This window comes from Artemia franciscana, chromosome 12 (genome assembly GCF_032884065.1).
Source record: "Artemia franciscana chromosome 12, ASM3288406v1, whole genome shotgun sequence".
Taxonomy (NCBI): domain Eukaryota; kingdom Metazoa; phylum Arthropoda; class Branchiopoda; order Anostraca; family Artemiidae; genus Artemia; species Artemia franciscana.
In genome coordinates this window covers 1,719,351-1,736,943 of record NC_088874.1, presented here as the reverse complement: position 1 = coordinate 1,736,943, position 17,593 = coordinate 1,719,351, and the positions used below count along the sequence as shown (strand labels likewise).

The following is a 17,593-nucleotide window of genomic DNA, read 5'->3' as shown; positions in this document are numbered from 1 at the left end:
TAATGTCGCTCCTTACTTTCAGTTAAAAAGAACTTCTTTTTTTAAATTTAATTTCTGAACGTTTTTGAATCAATGCATGTTTTGATTTTGGCTCTCCGCAGGGGAATAATTAAAACGAAATTGGTATATTTTTTTTTGCTAAATGGCTTTCTCATAGTTTTGACTGAATGATTTTGAGAAAAAAGGAGCGGGGGAGGAAGCCTAATTGCCCTCCGATTTTTTGGTTACTCGAAAAGGCAACTAGAACTTTTAATTTTTTACGAATGTTTTTATTAGTAAAAGATATACATAACTTATAAATTAGCTTACGTAACGACCTTTTGTATTCTCGTGTTTTTATTACATATATGAGGGGGTTCACCCCCTTGTCAGTACCTCGCTCTTTACAGTAAAGCTTTTGTCCCAATTCATTAAGAATGACCCCTGAATCACAAAAGCTGTAGAATAAATTACTAAAAATACTTTAAGGTAAAGAGTGAGGTATTAGGAGGAGGTGAGCCCCTCATATGCGTAATAATTTCTGTTCGTTTTAAATTTTAATGCTGCTCCTTACTTCCAGTTGAGAAAACTTTTTCATATTTATTTTTTCATTGTTTTTTTTTAAATAATGCTAGAAAATCCTGCGCTCCCTTCATGGAAATTTTCTTCCCCCATGACGTATTCCTCGATGTAAAGTTCCCCCAACATATCCCCCTATTTTCAACCCCTCCCCCAACCTAAAAATCCCCCTGAAAACGTCTGTACACTTCCCAGAAATCATTACTATATGTAATTACTGGTCAAAGTATGTAACTTGTAGCCCCTCCCACGGGGACTGTGGGCGAGTAAGTCTTCCCCAAAGACATAGTTATAAAATTTTTCGACTACGCTGAATAAAATGGCTATCTCAGAATTTTTAGCCGTTGACTTTGGGAAAATAATTAGCGTGGGAGGGGGCCTAGGTGCCCTCCAATTTTTTTGGTCACTTAGAAAGGGCACTAGAACTTTTCATTTCCGTTAGAATGAGCCCTTTCGCAACATTCTAGGACCACTTGGTCGATACGATCACACCTGGGAAAAAAAAAACAAAAAACAAACAAACAAATAAACACGCATCCGTGATTTGCCTTCTGGCAAAAAATACAAAATTCCATATTTTTGTAGATAGGAGCTTGAAACCTCTACAATAGGGTTCTCTGATACGCTGAATCTGATGGTGTGATGGTCTGATGGTGGCAAATTTTCTCAGGCTCGTAACTTTTGATTGGTAAGACTAAACTTGATAAAACTTACAGATCTAAAATCAGCATTAAAATCCGATTCTTTTGATATAGCTATTGGTATCAAAATTCCGTTTTTTAGAGTTTTGGTTACTATTGAGCCGGGTCGCTCCTTACTACAGTTCGTTACCACGAACTATTTGATATACTGACATTGATTATTTCAGGTCTTAATAATTTTTTATTTATTAAAGTAAAAAAAGTGAAAATATTTTTTATGTATTTTGTTTTCAGTAAAATGCAAATTGTGTTCTGGTCTTGAGAAGGCATGGGGATTGTCAACCCTACTCATGTTAGTTTTTGTTCATTCTGAGTTTGACTCGATTTTGTATTGTAATTTCTGTTCGTTTTGGGTTTTATTTTTTTATTTGTGGTAGTTTTACGCTTAGAAGAGTATTTGAGTTTATTTCTGCTGATTTTTGGTTTAATCTGGATCTTTGCTTTTATCTGAAAAACTTTTTTCGTTGAAAATTTTCTTTTGATTATTAGGAATCAAGGGCCTATAGCATGGGTGTTAGGATTGTCTCCTGTCAGTTACACAGAAAAAGAAAAGGCCTTCATTACTTTAATTAAAATTTTGCATTTCATATACAAAATATTTTGATTCGATCCAACTATCTCAAAATAAACAACATGTCGTCTGTTATAATTGGTACTTCCTGGGGTTTCCTGGCGATATATTTGTAGTGATAGCTATTTCTATTGATGGAATAACGTATCAAGTACTAAAATTGCTCTAGATTCTTTATCTAAAATACAAAATGCATTTAGAAATCAGAGAATCACTTTAATGTCAAACAGTGGTAACATACTGAAGCTTAAAATGCGAAACCTGAATTATAGATAAATTAAGATTCGAAAGTTCTTTTGCTGAAATGTACGTAACAAATTTTTCTGTACCTGTAACTCCTGAGGCTAACATACATGGAAAAGAAGATGCTGTCAGTCATATTCTGGAAATTATTTTCTGCACCCAATATCCTTGTCATTCCGTACTTTTGAAATATCGCCGTTTTTCATCAATTGGAATCTAATGCCATCTAGATTTGTTTTACAGTTTGATTCAATCTTTCTCGTCATTAAATCTTTCTTCATAATCTTCATAATCTTTCTCGTCATTAAATAAGTGCATATATAGGTTCTGGCTCTCTGGCCCGTTAAAAGGAAGGTCGGTCAAACGAACAAGACCTTGATCTACAGAACATGAAGGCCCGCTATCCAAATTGTATTTGTTGTGTAAACATGCTGTATGGTCTTTAGAATTTATACTTTTGAGAAAAAAGTGGATGTTTTTAAGAAGAAAAAAGAAACTAATTATAGAATCATTTTTACCGTTCCCATTAGCATGAATAAAGTTGAGAAATTCTAAATTATTTTAAAATGTTGGAAATATAACAATTAATAGAACACAGTGGACGGTTCGTAATAAGTCTAAAGCAACATATTAAAAAATTGTCTTTTATGAAGAAATGAAAAAAGGAGTTTGTGCCTCTGCAAGGCTATATTTGGACGGGGGAGGGAAGAAACTGAGGAGAAAAAATTTTGCTTTCTGGGAATAAAAGCGGGTATGAACAAACACGTACCTTTTTATAGGATAACAAACATAAAACAGTTTCTCCGTATCTGAATCCTCCTTCCTCATTTAGAATGGTCTGAACCCCTCCAAGTACAAAGAGTAGGATATTAATATGATCTTTTGAGGGATGCCCATAAGAAAAGAACTTCTCCAAAAACACAAAGCAGTATATTAATATGACCTTTTGAGGGATGCCCTTAAGAGAAGAACCTCTCCAAAAACAAAGACCAGGATATTAATTTGACCTTTTGAGCGATGACCTTAAGAAAAGAACCTTACATGTTTTTAGGTTGCAATGTTCGACGCGGCTTTGAATACTGAGTTCTGAAAACGCTCTTAAGTTACAGTTTACAGTACCACGGAGAACTTTGATTCTATGAAATACCCCATTGAAATCTCTAGAATTTTTACATCTGTTCTATAAGCTCCTGTATGTTTCATACAACTCACCTATTTTACGAGTCTGCTAAAAATTATCCACAACCTACCAGAATTGGTAGCTTTGGTAGCTATCGTCTTTTATCATTGTCCTTTTCATGTTGTGTCTTTTCTTTGATAGGCTTAGAAAAAGAGCAGTATAGAATTCACTTTAAGCAATTTATTAAATAAATAAATTGATCTCAAAATCAGTTGAAAACAAAATCAAACAAACAATAAACAAGGATCTATAATAACACTGCTCCGCTTCTAGAACTCTTTTTAGATCTAATAGGATGAGCTAAATGTTGGAACGTTACCAGAAGAAGAAAAAATAATTGCAGTAGAAGAAACAATTACAATTACTCTCAGTTTTTTTTCTGACAGACCTAACTGTGGCAACAGATTGACTCTAAGGTTTAATAATTTGGTAGAACAACAAAGATCTAAATCCGGCAGTAAAGAACGGGTAAAGATCTGTGCCGGCAGCCTCTCTGATTGCAGGGAAAACACGAGCACATTGAGAATTGAGAATTTTAAATTTAGCATTGATTAAACTGCTCATGGTTTTGAATAGTATGGAAAAAGCGACCCTTGTCAATTATACCGTAACCGAAACTCTAGAAATACACTTTCTTTTACTAATTCTAAATATGTAGAATTGATTGAGCTTATCCGTCAACATATAAGCATAAAAAGCAGATAAGCATATGCATAAAAATTTGTAGTAAATGGAAAGTGGAAAGGGTTCACAACCTCAAAACGGGTTCTAATCTTTATGGAAATTACACCATCTAATTCAGCATGGCTGAGAACCATGGAAAGTGGAAAGGGTTCACAACCTCAAAACGGGTTCTAATCTTTATGGAAATTACACCATCTAATTCGGCATGGCTGAGAACCATAGAACGAAAATTTTCGGTCCTTATTTATAAAATACAAAATTTTCCGTTCTTCTGGAGAAGGATGGTCACAGATGTTCGGTGACCATCCTTTTGCTTCTTTTCTTCACCAGAGGTAATCGTGTTGAATCCATGGCAATAAAACCACTGATTAGATCAGTGGCATAATCTTAAATCAGTGATAATCTAAATCACTGTTTAATCAGTGGAAATAGAGCCACATGGCTGCTCTTTACCTTTTTGTCCAGAAAAATAAGATTGCCTAAAAAATAAAGCAAAAAACTATGAGATTGCTAGTTGACCTAAAACTGTTGATAAACTGACAGCCAGTTCTTGAAGAGTTACTGATGTGCTATGCTTTTATTGTCCCTAATCATATTTTATTAGGATATATTTTATTAGCATATTTTATTATATTTTATTGTCCCTAATCATATGTGCATCTCATACCAAATAAACGGTTACTGTAGAAAATTGCTTTTAAGCTTCATTTAACTGAATGAATTCATTTGAGGCTTCTTTAGTTTTATGTACTGTATTTCGAAGTTGCTTAGCAATAAATAGGGTGGAGTTTGGTGGACAGTTCTGGGGAGGGAGCTTGAAGCCTAAAGAATAATAATCTGGGAGTGAAGGGATAAAGGGTGCTGTTGGCCTCCCTCATGTTTAGGCGATTAAATCTTGTTAGAGTATATACATCCGAACTAGTCGTTTTGTTCACGAAGAGCTGATAGGAGAAGTTGAATCTAGCGTAAGGAGCATGTCTTGGGGAGGAAAGGGGGTGGGTAGCTACTCTCATATGTAGGATAACCCCAAAGATGATGCTAGAAACGGACACCGAAAAAGTTGTTTTTCAAAGGAAAACGAAGGACAACGTTGAAATCTATGACTCAGTAGAAGGGGCCATCCTACTTTTTTTGCGCTAAAGTTTAACTTTTTCATATGGATGCTTTAAGGCAAAAGCAGTTTGATAAAAAACACATTTTAGTCGTAGTTCTCAGAGAATGAAAGGGCTCATTTTTTGTATTTGGCTCGTGCTTAGGTTTACTGCTCTTTTCTTATAAAGGGGCTCATTTGTTTAAAGGGTTTAAATGTTAATTTCAGTTCAAATATTTTTAAAGATAGTTGGCAAATAAAACCCCTGAAGTTACCAGCTGGCTGCTGAAAATGACATAATTTTGTATTGTGTTCACATAAGAAAAGTTTATATAAGAAAAGATAGTATAACATTATATGTAATATCATATAATATTATAATATACATATAATATTATAGCACACGCACACACACACACATATATATATATATATATATATATATATATATATATATATATATATATATATATATATATATATATATATATATATTATATAATATTAAATGATATTATATAATACATTATATACTATTATATATATAATATGAGAATAAGAAAGTTGTAGCAATGACTTGTCTGCTATAGTCTAATACTTCTGAATATTCCCTACAATGCCCTTAGGAAAGCATTAACTAAACTTAACTGCAAATAATGGGGCTTTTCGTTTTTAGAATTCTAAAGGTATTGGAAAACATAATCATCAATTTGAGCCAGTTTTGCAAATATATCTTGTTTAATTAGCCAAACCATAATTTTTCTTCGTATTAAGGATCAGCTTCTGCCCTTACTTCTGTGAGAAAAACTTCGTTTTATGAAGTTAATTTTCCGAATAACTGATACGGTTTTGCGTTCTTTTATTGGCTCAAAATAGTGGAAGGTATAACCATCAAGCTAGTTCATACATATAGGAATGGTTTTTAAAAGGTGGGGCTATTTTCCTCTCCAGGAATAACGAATTATGTGATTAGCATATGAATGCGTCTCAGAAAAAAGCCAATGATAGTAAAGCACACTTTTTAACACGGAAACATACTGTTATCTATTTTTTTTTCTTTCGTACCGCCTTTCGAATTGTCGTAATTGAGTAATTGTTTTCATCATAGAATTGCAATTTTAGTAGTTGAATTGTACAGAAATGAAGTTACTAAAATGTAAGCACTTACTCACCGTCTGTAGTTACACTTATGACTTTTCTATGACATATTTGTACTTGTTCATTTAAGTAGCATAAGTTTTGACTTCTGTCCTTCCTAAAAACTTGTGGGATTCAATTTATCAAAAGACATGTTAATTTCATTACAAAAAAAAAAGTAAAAAAAAAAAGTAGGACCTAGATAATTAATAAAGCAATTCCTTGCATATAAAGTCAGAATTAAATATTCCAAAAAATGACTGCTTCAACATCTTTCCATTCCAAAGTGTGTTAGTAACTAAGTTCTAGATATAAAAAAAAATATTAAAATCAATGATTTACACTAATATATTAATGTCTCTCTAAATCACTTTCGTAGAATTTGGCACCGGTGTAAATAATCTGGCATAAATACTGACTATAAATTTTGGAGCTAAAAGGCCAAAAGGCCAACAGTTTTCACAAAAATTAAACCCAAACTATCTCTTCCTTTTACTAAGTAAGCATTTCAAATAAAAAATTTCAATATAATATTGATTATAAAACGGTTTTACTGTTTAAACAAACAAATTGCGTTTTGAGGTCTTGGTGTGTATTAGATACATTTTGAACCCCGTGTTGGTTGTACAAGTCCATATAATGCTTCATTTTTGAGGACTTGTTTGCTTGCCATTTTATAAGGATTTTCTTTTAAAATACAAAATTTGAACATTTAATTCAACTCTATGAGGAAGGGAGTTTTCTAACCTCGTCAGTGGTTTGTTGATATTTCTTTTTGTCACTAGTCTTAAAAGAACTCCTAAATTTTAGTATCATTGTGTTTTTTTTAACAAAAATAGTTACAGGTCAAAAGATTCGTTTCTTTTACCCTATTGAAATAGATAAAATATAGATAACATAGAAATATAGATAAAATATAGAAATATAGATAAAACATGTCATAATTCCCAGGCACAGTTTAGACTCTAGCAAGATGTGCCACGTTCCCCCTTTTCATGTTTGTAGGCTTTGCTTCTGATTAATTGGTTGAAATGATGGATCCTATTTTAATGGGCTTAATTCTATTTTGAAGGACTTAATTATATTTGATCGTATTCTGATTTAATGACAATCAAGAATGTCTTTGTATTATACGAAACACGTTTTGTATCCACAATGCACGGTGTTATATTTGCATATTAATTGCTCTAGGCTCCGGTTATGACTAGGAATATCTTTAGGGAGGGAAATAGGGGGGTCAATTCTGCTCCTTGAGGTATTTTGTGTTGTAACAATATCTCTTAAGTAATACAAGAAACCTTTTATTTTATTTACCCCTCTTGGTTATCGAATTAAGAAATACTTAAGCAAAAGTTCATAATAGTGTAATCGTTGAGATTTTAATTAATAATATTATATAATATTAATTTTAATTAATATATTATATATATTAAATTTAATTAATAATATTTATAGCAAGTAAAGATTATCAATAAAGCTGACAAAAAATTATTATATTATATTATATATATAATATTATATTATTATATTATAGTAGAATTTGAGCATCAAGTATTTTTTCTTGAATTGTCACGCTGTATAGAAGATTTAACTAGAAATTAGATTTTTTGTTTTAGCCTTCAGAGCTAGTTTTAAACTCAGGGCTGTTGGGACTGCTAGTGGGGGGAGAGGGTATCTGCCAGTGCTTCTAACCTTGGTTTAGTAGCCCCAAAACTATTCTTAACGAATAAAATTATATAAAGTTTATAAAAATGTATCTAAATTTAACCATTTAACTCCAAAATCTACATTATCAAAAAATTAAAAACGAATCTCTCCACTAGGGTGCGCGACTAGATAAAGTCTATTGACAGTCATATATGGAGGCCTGTTATATAACGTATGCCTCCTTCTCCGTCTGTACATTGAGGGGTTGGCAAGGAATTGCTCGTAAGACTCATTCCAACGCACTGTTGGGGGTTGTAAAAGGGCAGTTGACCAGGTATGGTGTCTCTGTGGTCTCCTTGGTGCTGGAGCAACGGGATGCTGAAGAGGTGGCACCGCTCTTATTCTATGGATTTCACTCATTTCAATTGAATGTCTTTTCTTTACTGATATGGGTAGTTTTGGCACAGGCTCTTTGAAATTCTGTAGGCTCTCAACTATACTTAGACGCTTTTGAAGGATTTCTGGACTTACTACTTTGTTTTCTTCTAATTCTTCTTTTGGCTTAAAGAGGTCATAGTTTAATGTTGCGTCAAGTTCATCATTAGTTTTGGGAGTTAAATACCCACTGCTTGTACTGTCTTCGTGGCATTGAACCGTTACTTCAATTTCCTGCCTCTCCCCCTTACTAGGAAATACTTTTTCCTCGTAGTTCAGTAGGGCCTTAACTCGTTCATTTTGAAGATATTTCTTTGTTTCTTCAAATACTTTTTTGCTTTCTTCTTCTTTCAGTACAGTATCTATTGCACCAACATTCGTGTAAGAAAAATCTTCAGGGAAAAGTATGCAATTTCTTTTATAGCCATCACTTAAACCTTTATACTTTTTACTTAATGTTGGGTAGCTATATTCAATATTTTGGGATTGTCTATTCTTCGTCATTTCTTCCGGGATCTTTTCCTCCTTCTTCTTCTTCTTACAAGGGAAGCAGCAACAGATGACTGCAATGATGAAAACTGTTGATGTTGATGAAACAGTTGCTGCAATGGCAACTTCTGACGAAGGGAAATTGTGTCCCCTACCCGTCGAAATTTCCTCACAGATTGTTTGGTGCATCTCATTGTCAATTTTAGATTTGAAACAAATTGAGTAGCTACTTGATGCTGTTAAGTTTTGAAATGTGACTGAGCCTGTGGGTTGTGATCCTCCACTTTGTGTTCCTGTGATTTCTGTGTAGTTCTTTGTGCCAAAAAGTCTGAAATTCATAAAAAAAAGAGTCAATTTGAAGGAAATTAAAATTATAGTAATTGAGATAAAAGCTTTTTTTTGTGGCAAGCAAGAATGTTTGTAGAAATGGAGTTGGAATGACCAGAATTGGACCCAGTACATTTATACTGGTTATCGGAAGTATACTACAATTTATATAGAGAGAGTTCGCTTACAAGAAATTATGAACTATTTAATTTCGTAATATAGGTAGGAAAATTGTTTATACTTTTTAGGGCACTCTTATAAAATGCAATGACGTTGATTTATTAATTTTATTAAAAATAATAAAAATACAAAAAAAACAGTTTTTTCTAAATTTAAGAGAAGTGATTTATTTATTTATTTATTTAAAATGAAAATACAAAAATAAATCAGTTTTTTTCTAAATTTAGGAGGAGTGATTGATTGATTGATTTATTTTATTTAAAAGAAAATACAAAAAAAAATTTAAATCTAGGAGGGATGACTGATTAATGTATTTGTTTATTTATTTACTTATTTGTTTTTTAAAATGAAACAACAAAAAAAAAGTTTTTTTTATAAATCTAGGAGGGGTGATTTATTAAGGTAAAATGCAAATAAAAAAAACAGTTTTTTTTCTAAATCTAGAAGGTCTGATTTATTTATGTATTTACCTATTTATTTATTTAAAATGAAAATACAGGAAAAAACAGTTTTTTCCAAAATCTAGGACGGGTTATTTATTTATTTGTAATGAAAATACAAAAAATTTTTTTTTCTAAATATAGGAGTGATGATTGATTTATTTATAAGCATATAGAAACCAAGCACAAGTCCAGGACATGATTATTCGTGGGATTGGGATTTCATCCCCATATTCTCGGGCATTAAATAATTATTTAAAATTATTAATTTTTATACTTGGTAATTACTTTAATTGGGACTTCATTAAAGACAAGCTTATCCTTACATTTATAGTTTATAATTTAAAGTAGTGTCACCCTTGACACTTAGGCGATTTGATGCATATAGGCGTAGTTTTCAAAGGGCATGATTATTTGTCTCCCCATAAATAAGGATTAATTTGACGGATTCGTGAAAATACGATGCAGATACGCAAAATTACTGAAGTACACATATTAGCATGGAAGTATACGACATTTATGTTTTTACTCTTTTTGGAAATTTTTTGAGTTTTGACAGTATATTGTACTCCGGTGATTTTGGCTGCAGCTCTTGTTGTAGTGGAGTGGAGTAATGTTGTAGTGGAGTTGTAGTGGAGTCCTCCTGTAGTGGAGTTTGGAGTAATTTCTGCATAGATTAATACGTAAGCCCTCTTTAGGTTGGTGCAAAACTTTGGTCAGAATAGGGCGAATTACCTGCATGAAATGCTCCAGGAAAAGATTTCTTTTGCTGTTGCATTCAACATCCATCTTGCCACTATCTGGGCAGAAGTTGCTTCCAGATCTAACCTTCCTTTAGAATTATATTCAACCATTGTGAGAGGTAATTGCTTCTTCTTTTCTTCTTCACTTCTCACAGTGAGACTTGAATCAAAGCAATCCCCTTGATTATCTAGAATGATTCTTGCATTAATCAATTATATCTGAAGATGCGTAAATATGTACATTTTCTTCCTAAAAATTATCAGCATTTCCGTACGGTAACGTTTTATGAAGTCTAATTTAACGGTTATTTTGAGTATTTCTTTCGTATTTGTTGTCTTTTATATCCTGCAAATCTTACACTATCGAAAAGACGAAATGATTTTTATTCTATTTTGGAGTGAAATAATTTTGCTGAGGTTTGCCTCATCTTTTTTCATTTTTTTTAGACATTTCTAAAGATGAGGGTTCACATCAGATTTTCTTCCTTCTGTGTATTTCTTCGTTGATTCCAAGCAAATAATACAAAAAACATACAAAATTGCGGAATTCATACCAAAGAACATGCAAGTGACAAAAATAGTATTCGGCAGGTCAACGAATTCAGATTTTGAGGAGAAGAGAGGAGGGTAGGACTTATAGGACCTTCAAATACAGATGGGGTATGCCAATAATTAGTCAAAAATACGCGGAACATTCCTGGAGGTTGGGGGGGGGGATTGTGCTGCCAAGGTTCAATGATGAGTGAGCGTACCAATGAGCGGGCCTATAAAAATATATTAAGTCACCTGGCATAAACTCTAAGTCAGGAGCATTTGCCTTCAAGCTGCGAGGCATCTGTAATTTTAACTCCTTGTTTAGCAGAAAATACGCGAATTTAGGTCAATGTTCTACAGTTCCGATTTTGGCATGATTTTGCGTCAGATGTCTTCCATTTTCCTTGCGTTTTTTCTTTTCCTCTTAGTTGTTGACATTTGATTAAACTTGTTTACATGAAAAATAGTATGACCAATTAAAAGATCTTTAAAAGTATTCAAAAGGTTATGCACTCAATCAAGCACGAAAACCGCAAGGTTTACAAAAAGGAAATTGTTACATGGTTACAATTAAGAAAACAAAAACACATTAGAATTCAACAAATTTTCAATATTAAAAAACTAATTTCTTTTAGGGGGAGGGACACTTGCCCAAGGTACAGAAATTTTAGAGGCACAAAATTTCAAATAAATAATCTAGCAGTCATAATCATTTTTTAATTTTTGAAATTTTATTTTTATTAAAATAAATTAGAGGACACAGTTAAGAAATGAAAATAATTTGTAAATCATTAATTAATAAAATAAATTAAAATTAAAAAAAATGATTATATGATAATAATTAAAATAAATTAAACAATTTGATTAATATATAAAAAATAATAAAAACATATTATTAATTGACTAATAAACTGAAAATAATTTAGTAAATAAATATAAATTTTGTTAAAATTTGGCCTGAACGTTTTGTGGCAGATGGGGGAAGGGTGCTAATCAAGATTTTGCCCCAGGCGCAAGAGAGGCCAGAACTGCCACTGGTAGGCACACTGCGTGTCGCATATCCAGCCAGATACGCCCATTCAAATTCACAGTATTTGTTTGACAGCACTGTTTCACTACTTACTATTTACATTAAATCTCGCTTTTTTAAAACAAAATCTCACGTTCTGAAATCGAATTTCACCATCTATCGATAAATATCGATGTTCTGATTATGTACAAATCCAATTTTTATGCAATAAAAAAATAAGGGAACTTTACAACTGCTCTATTTTTGCTAAAAGTTGAGGCATTGATAACTTTGCTTTGCTTTGTTGGACAATTTGGTCGACCAGTTTCACAGGGTCGCAAGCTTGCTAAAAATAGGAAATAATAGCGCATTTCCCTTAATTTAAGCTTTCTGCTTTTAACTTTTTATTTTGGACCGAGCAGCAAAAATCAGTATTTTTCTTCTACGATATGTATTAATCATAAAAATTTCTCAGAATTATCTCAAAATTATCTAAAATTTATCTCAAATTAATCTTATCTCAAAATATTAATTAATCAATATATCAATCAAAGAATCAATCAAAGAATTAATTAATTAATAATTAACATCTTAAAAATTAATCTCAGAAATTATCTCAAAATTAAAGAAAGTCAGAATTATCTCAAAATCGAGCCCATGCCAAACAAACTGAAAATATGAATCGCTACACCCGAATATCTTGTTGAATAGTTACTAATTTTGTAAAGTATTATGTATTTGAATAAAAAATTACCGGCAAGGGCCTATCACGAATTTTGTTAAGGGAGGGGGGAGCTACAAAAAAATTAAAAAAAGAATCAAAAATTTACATTTTTGTAATTTCTTTGCGAGTCGGAGAGAAAATTCGTGATGGGTTATCTAAACTCGGGATGGATGATGAACTCCCTTCCCCTCTCTTGATTCGGCCTTGATGACTAATTAATATCTGGAAAATCGAAAAATATTTGATCCAGTTTATCATTGACATAATAGCTACTAGTGTAATAGGGAATGACACTGCTTCTTCGCTTGCCATTTTAAAGTACCGGAAAGAGTGATAATAAAACCTGACTGTTTGAATTGGCTGTGTGGACACTTAAACAACCATAAATGTCTAAAAATATTAGGGAAAATCGGTCAGTTGTAATGAAAGAAGCACTCCATATGTAGTTAAGCAGTTTTGGTAGCTATGGGTGCTAAATTAAAAAAAAAAGAAATATGCGTAAAAGTAAAAAAAAATATGATTTCAAACAGCTTAAGAAGGTGCAGCTTTTCTTTTAATGTTTAGTTGTATTTGGGTGGTTACAGACTGTTAATTTTGAGGACAAAAGAGTTGTCAAATTTAACTAATTAGTTGTTCTTATTTATTTTCACTATTTACCGTGGCAACGCTGACAGAAACTTGATACCGTCCTAAAAACTTCTTGATTTTTAAGTCTAAAGAAAAATTTAAAGAAATTCACACGTTTTAGGCATAGTTAATAATAACTAAGTTATTATTTTATTATTTTTATAATTGATTATATTAACATAATTACATAATTATAGTTACACTAATTAATTATATTAATAATTATAATATTTAAATTTTATTAGATTTATGTCCTTGCTACTTTCAGCCTATGTTATAATTACCATTTCTCCTTATATTTCTTTATATACCCGGGTATCATTGCCGACCAAAAAATTTCCTATTACCATTTCAAAATTTTTTGTGAAGATAATAGTCCTTTACCTTTCAAAATTTGAAATGAAAGTTTGTCTATATTAGCTTCACAGAAGCTACTGTTCATCTCTGCACTGTTGCTTCTATTTTCGATTTTGTTGTACATAACGATAGGGCAGGTGCAATTTAGTCGATTGCCTTGAAGTGACAGCAATTTCAGCTGAGGGGGTTGATTGAAGAGGTGTAAGTGGAGCAAACGATTATTATCCAAGTAGAGGTTTTGTAAATCTGGCATGGCTGAAAATGCTTCTAACGGTATATCTAAAAGATAGTAAAGAAACTAATAAAGCAAGAATTAGTAATAAAGTAATGACTTATAGTAAAACTAATTGACTAAAAGAAAAAAAAATAATAAAGTAAAGTAAAACTTATAAACTAAAAGTAAAAAATTATTAAAACACAGGAAAACTAATAAACTAAAAGTGAAAAATCAATAAAATAAAGTAAAAATAGTAAGATACATGAAGTGAAATTGCAAAATCACTTTTTTTACAGATAATGTTCATGTTGTTGATTTTTCAATGCTCATTATGTTTGTGAAGGAAAATTTGCAGTGATTTCTAATTAAAGGAAATTGCTTTTAAAAAAATGTTGCTGATGTAGCAGTTGAACAGAGGATTTCCCTGAGACTAACCGGAGCTATCAACCCTTTTCCAATAAGCCCCCCTGTCATAGCTTTTATTTTAGACTTTACCATTCCATGCAAATAAAGTAAAAGGAACTGATAACTAAAATTCAATATCAAATGATTAATCACTGAAATTTTGGATATTTAAAATATGAAATTAAAATCAAAACAATTAAAAATCCTATTAGAAGTTTGTCAAGTGTGCCTGTTGGTCATGGGTTGGTAGCTCTATATAGTGACGTAGGAGTAATGGTCTGAACTCCAACGGCAGTAACAAATTTTTCGAGCAATTATCCTTTGTTACTAAATTAAAGTTAAAAGCTTGTTCGTAGCTATGTTCAGTTATATTTGCTATATATGCGGAGCGGTTTCCATTGTATATTTCTATGTGATTATTTCTTTACCGTATAAAAAAATTCCTGCATTTAATTATTAATTCAAGATATTTGATTTTCTATAGCAACTTTCTATACATTTGCTCATATGGGTATCTCTCGATTTATATATTCCCACATACTGTGGAAAATACGGCGCAAGAAATGCATTTTCAATGCAGGAAAGCGTAAAGTATTAGTAAAAGCGCAACTCTAATTCAAAAGACTACTAATTAAACCTGAACAAGTTTTATATAAATAAACAGATAAAATAAACTGAATAAATAAAACAGCAAAATGAAGTTTTGAAAACAAATCTTAGTCAAGTATTTGGAGACGGACCCAGTTAAAGATACACTCAGTCATATAAGATTAGTTTATTCATATTCATTATTCCGAGCGAGCTTTGCTTTTCTGAATGCGTTTAAATATTTCAATGGGTGGAAACCAGTGTTTCCTTACTCCCTTTCCGAAATTGTCCGGAAAGTTGTCCGGAAAATTGTCCGGAAATGTTTCGGAAAGTTGTGTCATTTTTCTGTTAAATGTACCATCTGAGAATTGTGCAATGATAATTTGGCCCGAAGTTAAATTTCTACAGTTTTGAAATGCATCAAAAAGACAATTAATTCTCTGAATGGATTGGCAACGTCTCAAAAACAAAATTGAATCTGACATCTAAAAAAACAACACAAGCTTGGTCCCCCTGTTCCTTAATAAAAGCAGCTATAATTGTTTATACATTGATTAAATTGATAAAATCTTGATTAGCGCCCTTTCCCCTGTCTCCCACAAAAATTTTTGGCCAAATTAAAAAAGAATTCATTAGCATATTTATTTTCAACTTGATAATTTTTTATTATTTTTAATTTATTGCTTAATCATTATTGATTATTCCAACTAATTATTTTAAATATTGTTATTTAATCAACATGTTTTAATTGTTTCTAATTTATCCCAATTTTTTTCAAAATTAATTGATCGTTCCTTATTATTTACATTTATTAATCGTGCCCTCTACTTTATGTCAATCAAAATAAAATTTCAGAAATTGTAAAATTATAACCGTTGATTACTTATTCGAAATTTTGCACTCCCGGGGCAAGTGCCACTTCTGCTCCCTCCCCTAAAACTGCCTCTGATTATACGCATTAAGTATAATTATAATTAAGTGTAAGTATAATTAAGCATAATTTTTTTCCAAAATAGCAAGTTCAAACTTTGACCTCTCAATCCCCAGGAAAGGTATTCTGTATAAATTAAAAAAAATAGAGTTTCTTACGTAAATAGTTTTAAATATTCTGCCTATCTAATCCTAGGAAACAGATCTCAAGAACCGTTGTGTTTGGTCTAATGCGCCATCAACGGCCACCAACCCTTAATTCCTTTTATTAATTAGTTTCTGTATCTCTTCTACATGTTCGTTTCATGAAGTCATCCAGCTAAAGGGATCGAGTGGGGGGGGGGGGTTGCAAAGCACGTAATCTAATTAAGTAAATGGAACAGTCTAGCTTTGGATTTGACCAAAATTGTAAGGATTTGATTTTGTTATTGCAGACAAAGTAAATTAGAAAGGTTTGCAAGGGAGTTGTATAAAATACTGTCTGCCTGATTGATGCGCAAATATTATAGTTTTTAAAATTCTCCAAATTAAACAAAATTCTATTACTATTTTAACCATGAGTTGTCAAATAAAAGCAATTGACTTTGCACCTCATTATTTAAGGTTTCATATATTTTAAAAGTGGTTTATGGATAGTCTGTGGCTTTTTTGTTGGGTGGAGGGGCATAATTTGGCAACATTTTAGATTTTTAGCTGATTAACAATAGAAGGCAAAAATATTATCTAGTTAAGTGATTAAGTTAAGTTTAGTTAAGCGATTCCAGTTGCTGTAAGAGAGGTGGCTATGTCATGCAACTGTGCGGTTTTGTGCTGTTCCATTTTAGCCGAGGTGCTGCCAAATTAAGCTGCTTTCCACAAATTCGGTCTAATCAAAACCTCTATTATTTTTAGAGGCAAAAGATCATAAATTGAATGAAATGTATCAAAACAGGATCTAGAGTAATTTTTAAAGGAAACAAGTGGCTACCTGCCTACTATGCCACTAAAATGTTAGCAATGAGGGGGATTCATTAAAACATATAGTTGTCCTGATTCATTGCTCGTTTGTACACCAAGTCAGAACTTAATTGGAACTTCATGGGAGGGTATGAAAAGTGAATTTTTGAATAGGTTGGTCTGGAGGAGGACCTTGCGTAGCTATGTTGGCCTTAGGGGGTTTAGTGTTGCAGTGAGATGTAGTAGTGGTAGTTGTTAGCTATCCCTCATTATCATCAAAGTTTCGAGTAGGCTACTCTGTCTCTCCACTTGAATCGAAAAAAGACAATATTGAATGTTTTTAACTAAGAAATTTGTTCATTGAATGTATCTCAACTTTGTGTTTTAACAAGTGTATATTTGCGGTAGTTACAAGAGTTGACTGTCATGAAAAAAAGTGTTAATTGTATTTCAAAACGTAAGTAGCAATAATACACAGAAAATAACAACCGTAACAGCTTGTATAGCTGCAATGGATGCAATTTTCTTTAGCTTTGAGAGAAAATTAAAGCGTGTTATGTTACACACCTCTCGAAAAAATAATAAAAAGCGTATAAGAAATAAAATCTCCTTAAGAGAGCCATTTAAACAAAATATTTTTGAAGCCTCCCTCGCTCCTCTGGAAAATTTAATTACTCAGAAATGATCCGGATAAGTAAAATTACTTTTCAGTGTTAAATCTTCGACGCACCGTTCCTTTGATATCCAGTGCTCCCACTTCTACGGAATTTTGGGAAGATTCACACCGAAACTAATTTCGACAGAAAAACCTTAGCTGAGAGCCATCTATCCAATTTGGTTC

The 17,593-nt window shown here is 32.0% G+C and overlaps 2 protein-coding genes and 1 long non-coding RNA gene across 4 annotated transcripts in view; 1 reads left to right on the top strand and 2 right to left on the bottom strand.

The window, feature by feature from the left end:
• Positions 1–17,593, top strand: part of LOC136033564 (rab3 GTPase-activating protein catalytic subunit-like) — a 424,515-nt gene that overhangs the window by 286,799 nt on the left and 120,123 nt on the right. The gene's annotated exons all lie outside the window — the stretch shown is intronic.
• LOC136033570 (uncharacterized) lies at positions 3,419–5,396 on the bottom strand. The gene is made up of 2 exons (XR_010618944.1): positions 4,095–5,396; positions 3,419–4,008 (listed from the first exon to the last, which is right to left on the bottom strand). It is a non-coding gene; the product is annotated as an uncharacterized LOC136033570 (long non-coding RNA).
• The window catches only part of LOC136033565 (uncharacterized), a 35,622-nt gene continuing 23,971 nt past the window's right edge, over positions 5,943–17,593 (bottom strand). Inside the window, exons 4-6 of the mRNA XM_065714324.1 lie at positions 13,704–13,955; positions 10,418–10,613; positions 5,943–9,063 (exon numbers count right to left, since the gene is read on the bottom strand). Of these exons, the coding sequence (XP_065570396.1) occupies positions 7,965–9,063; positions 10,418–10,613; positions 13,704–13,955 (1,547 nt within the window). The 3' untranslated portion in view covers positions 5,943–7,964. The remainder of the gene's footprint in view (positions 9,064–10,417; positions 10,614–13,703; positions 13,956–17,593) is intronic.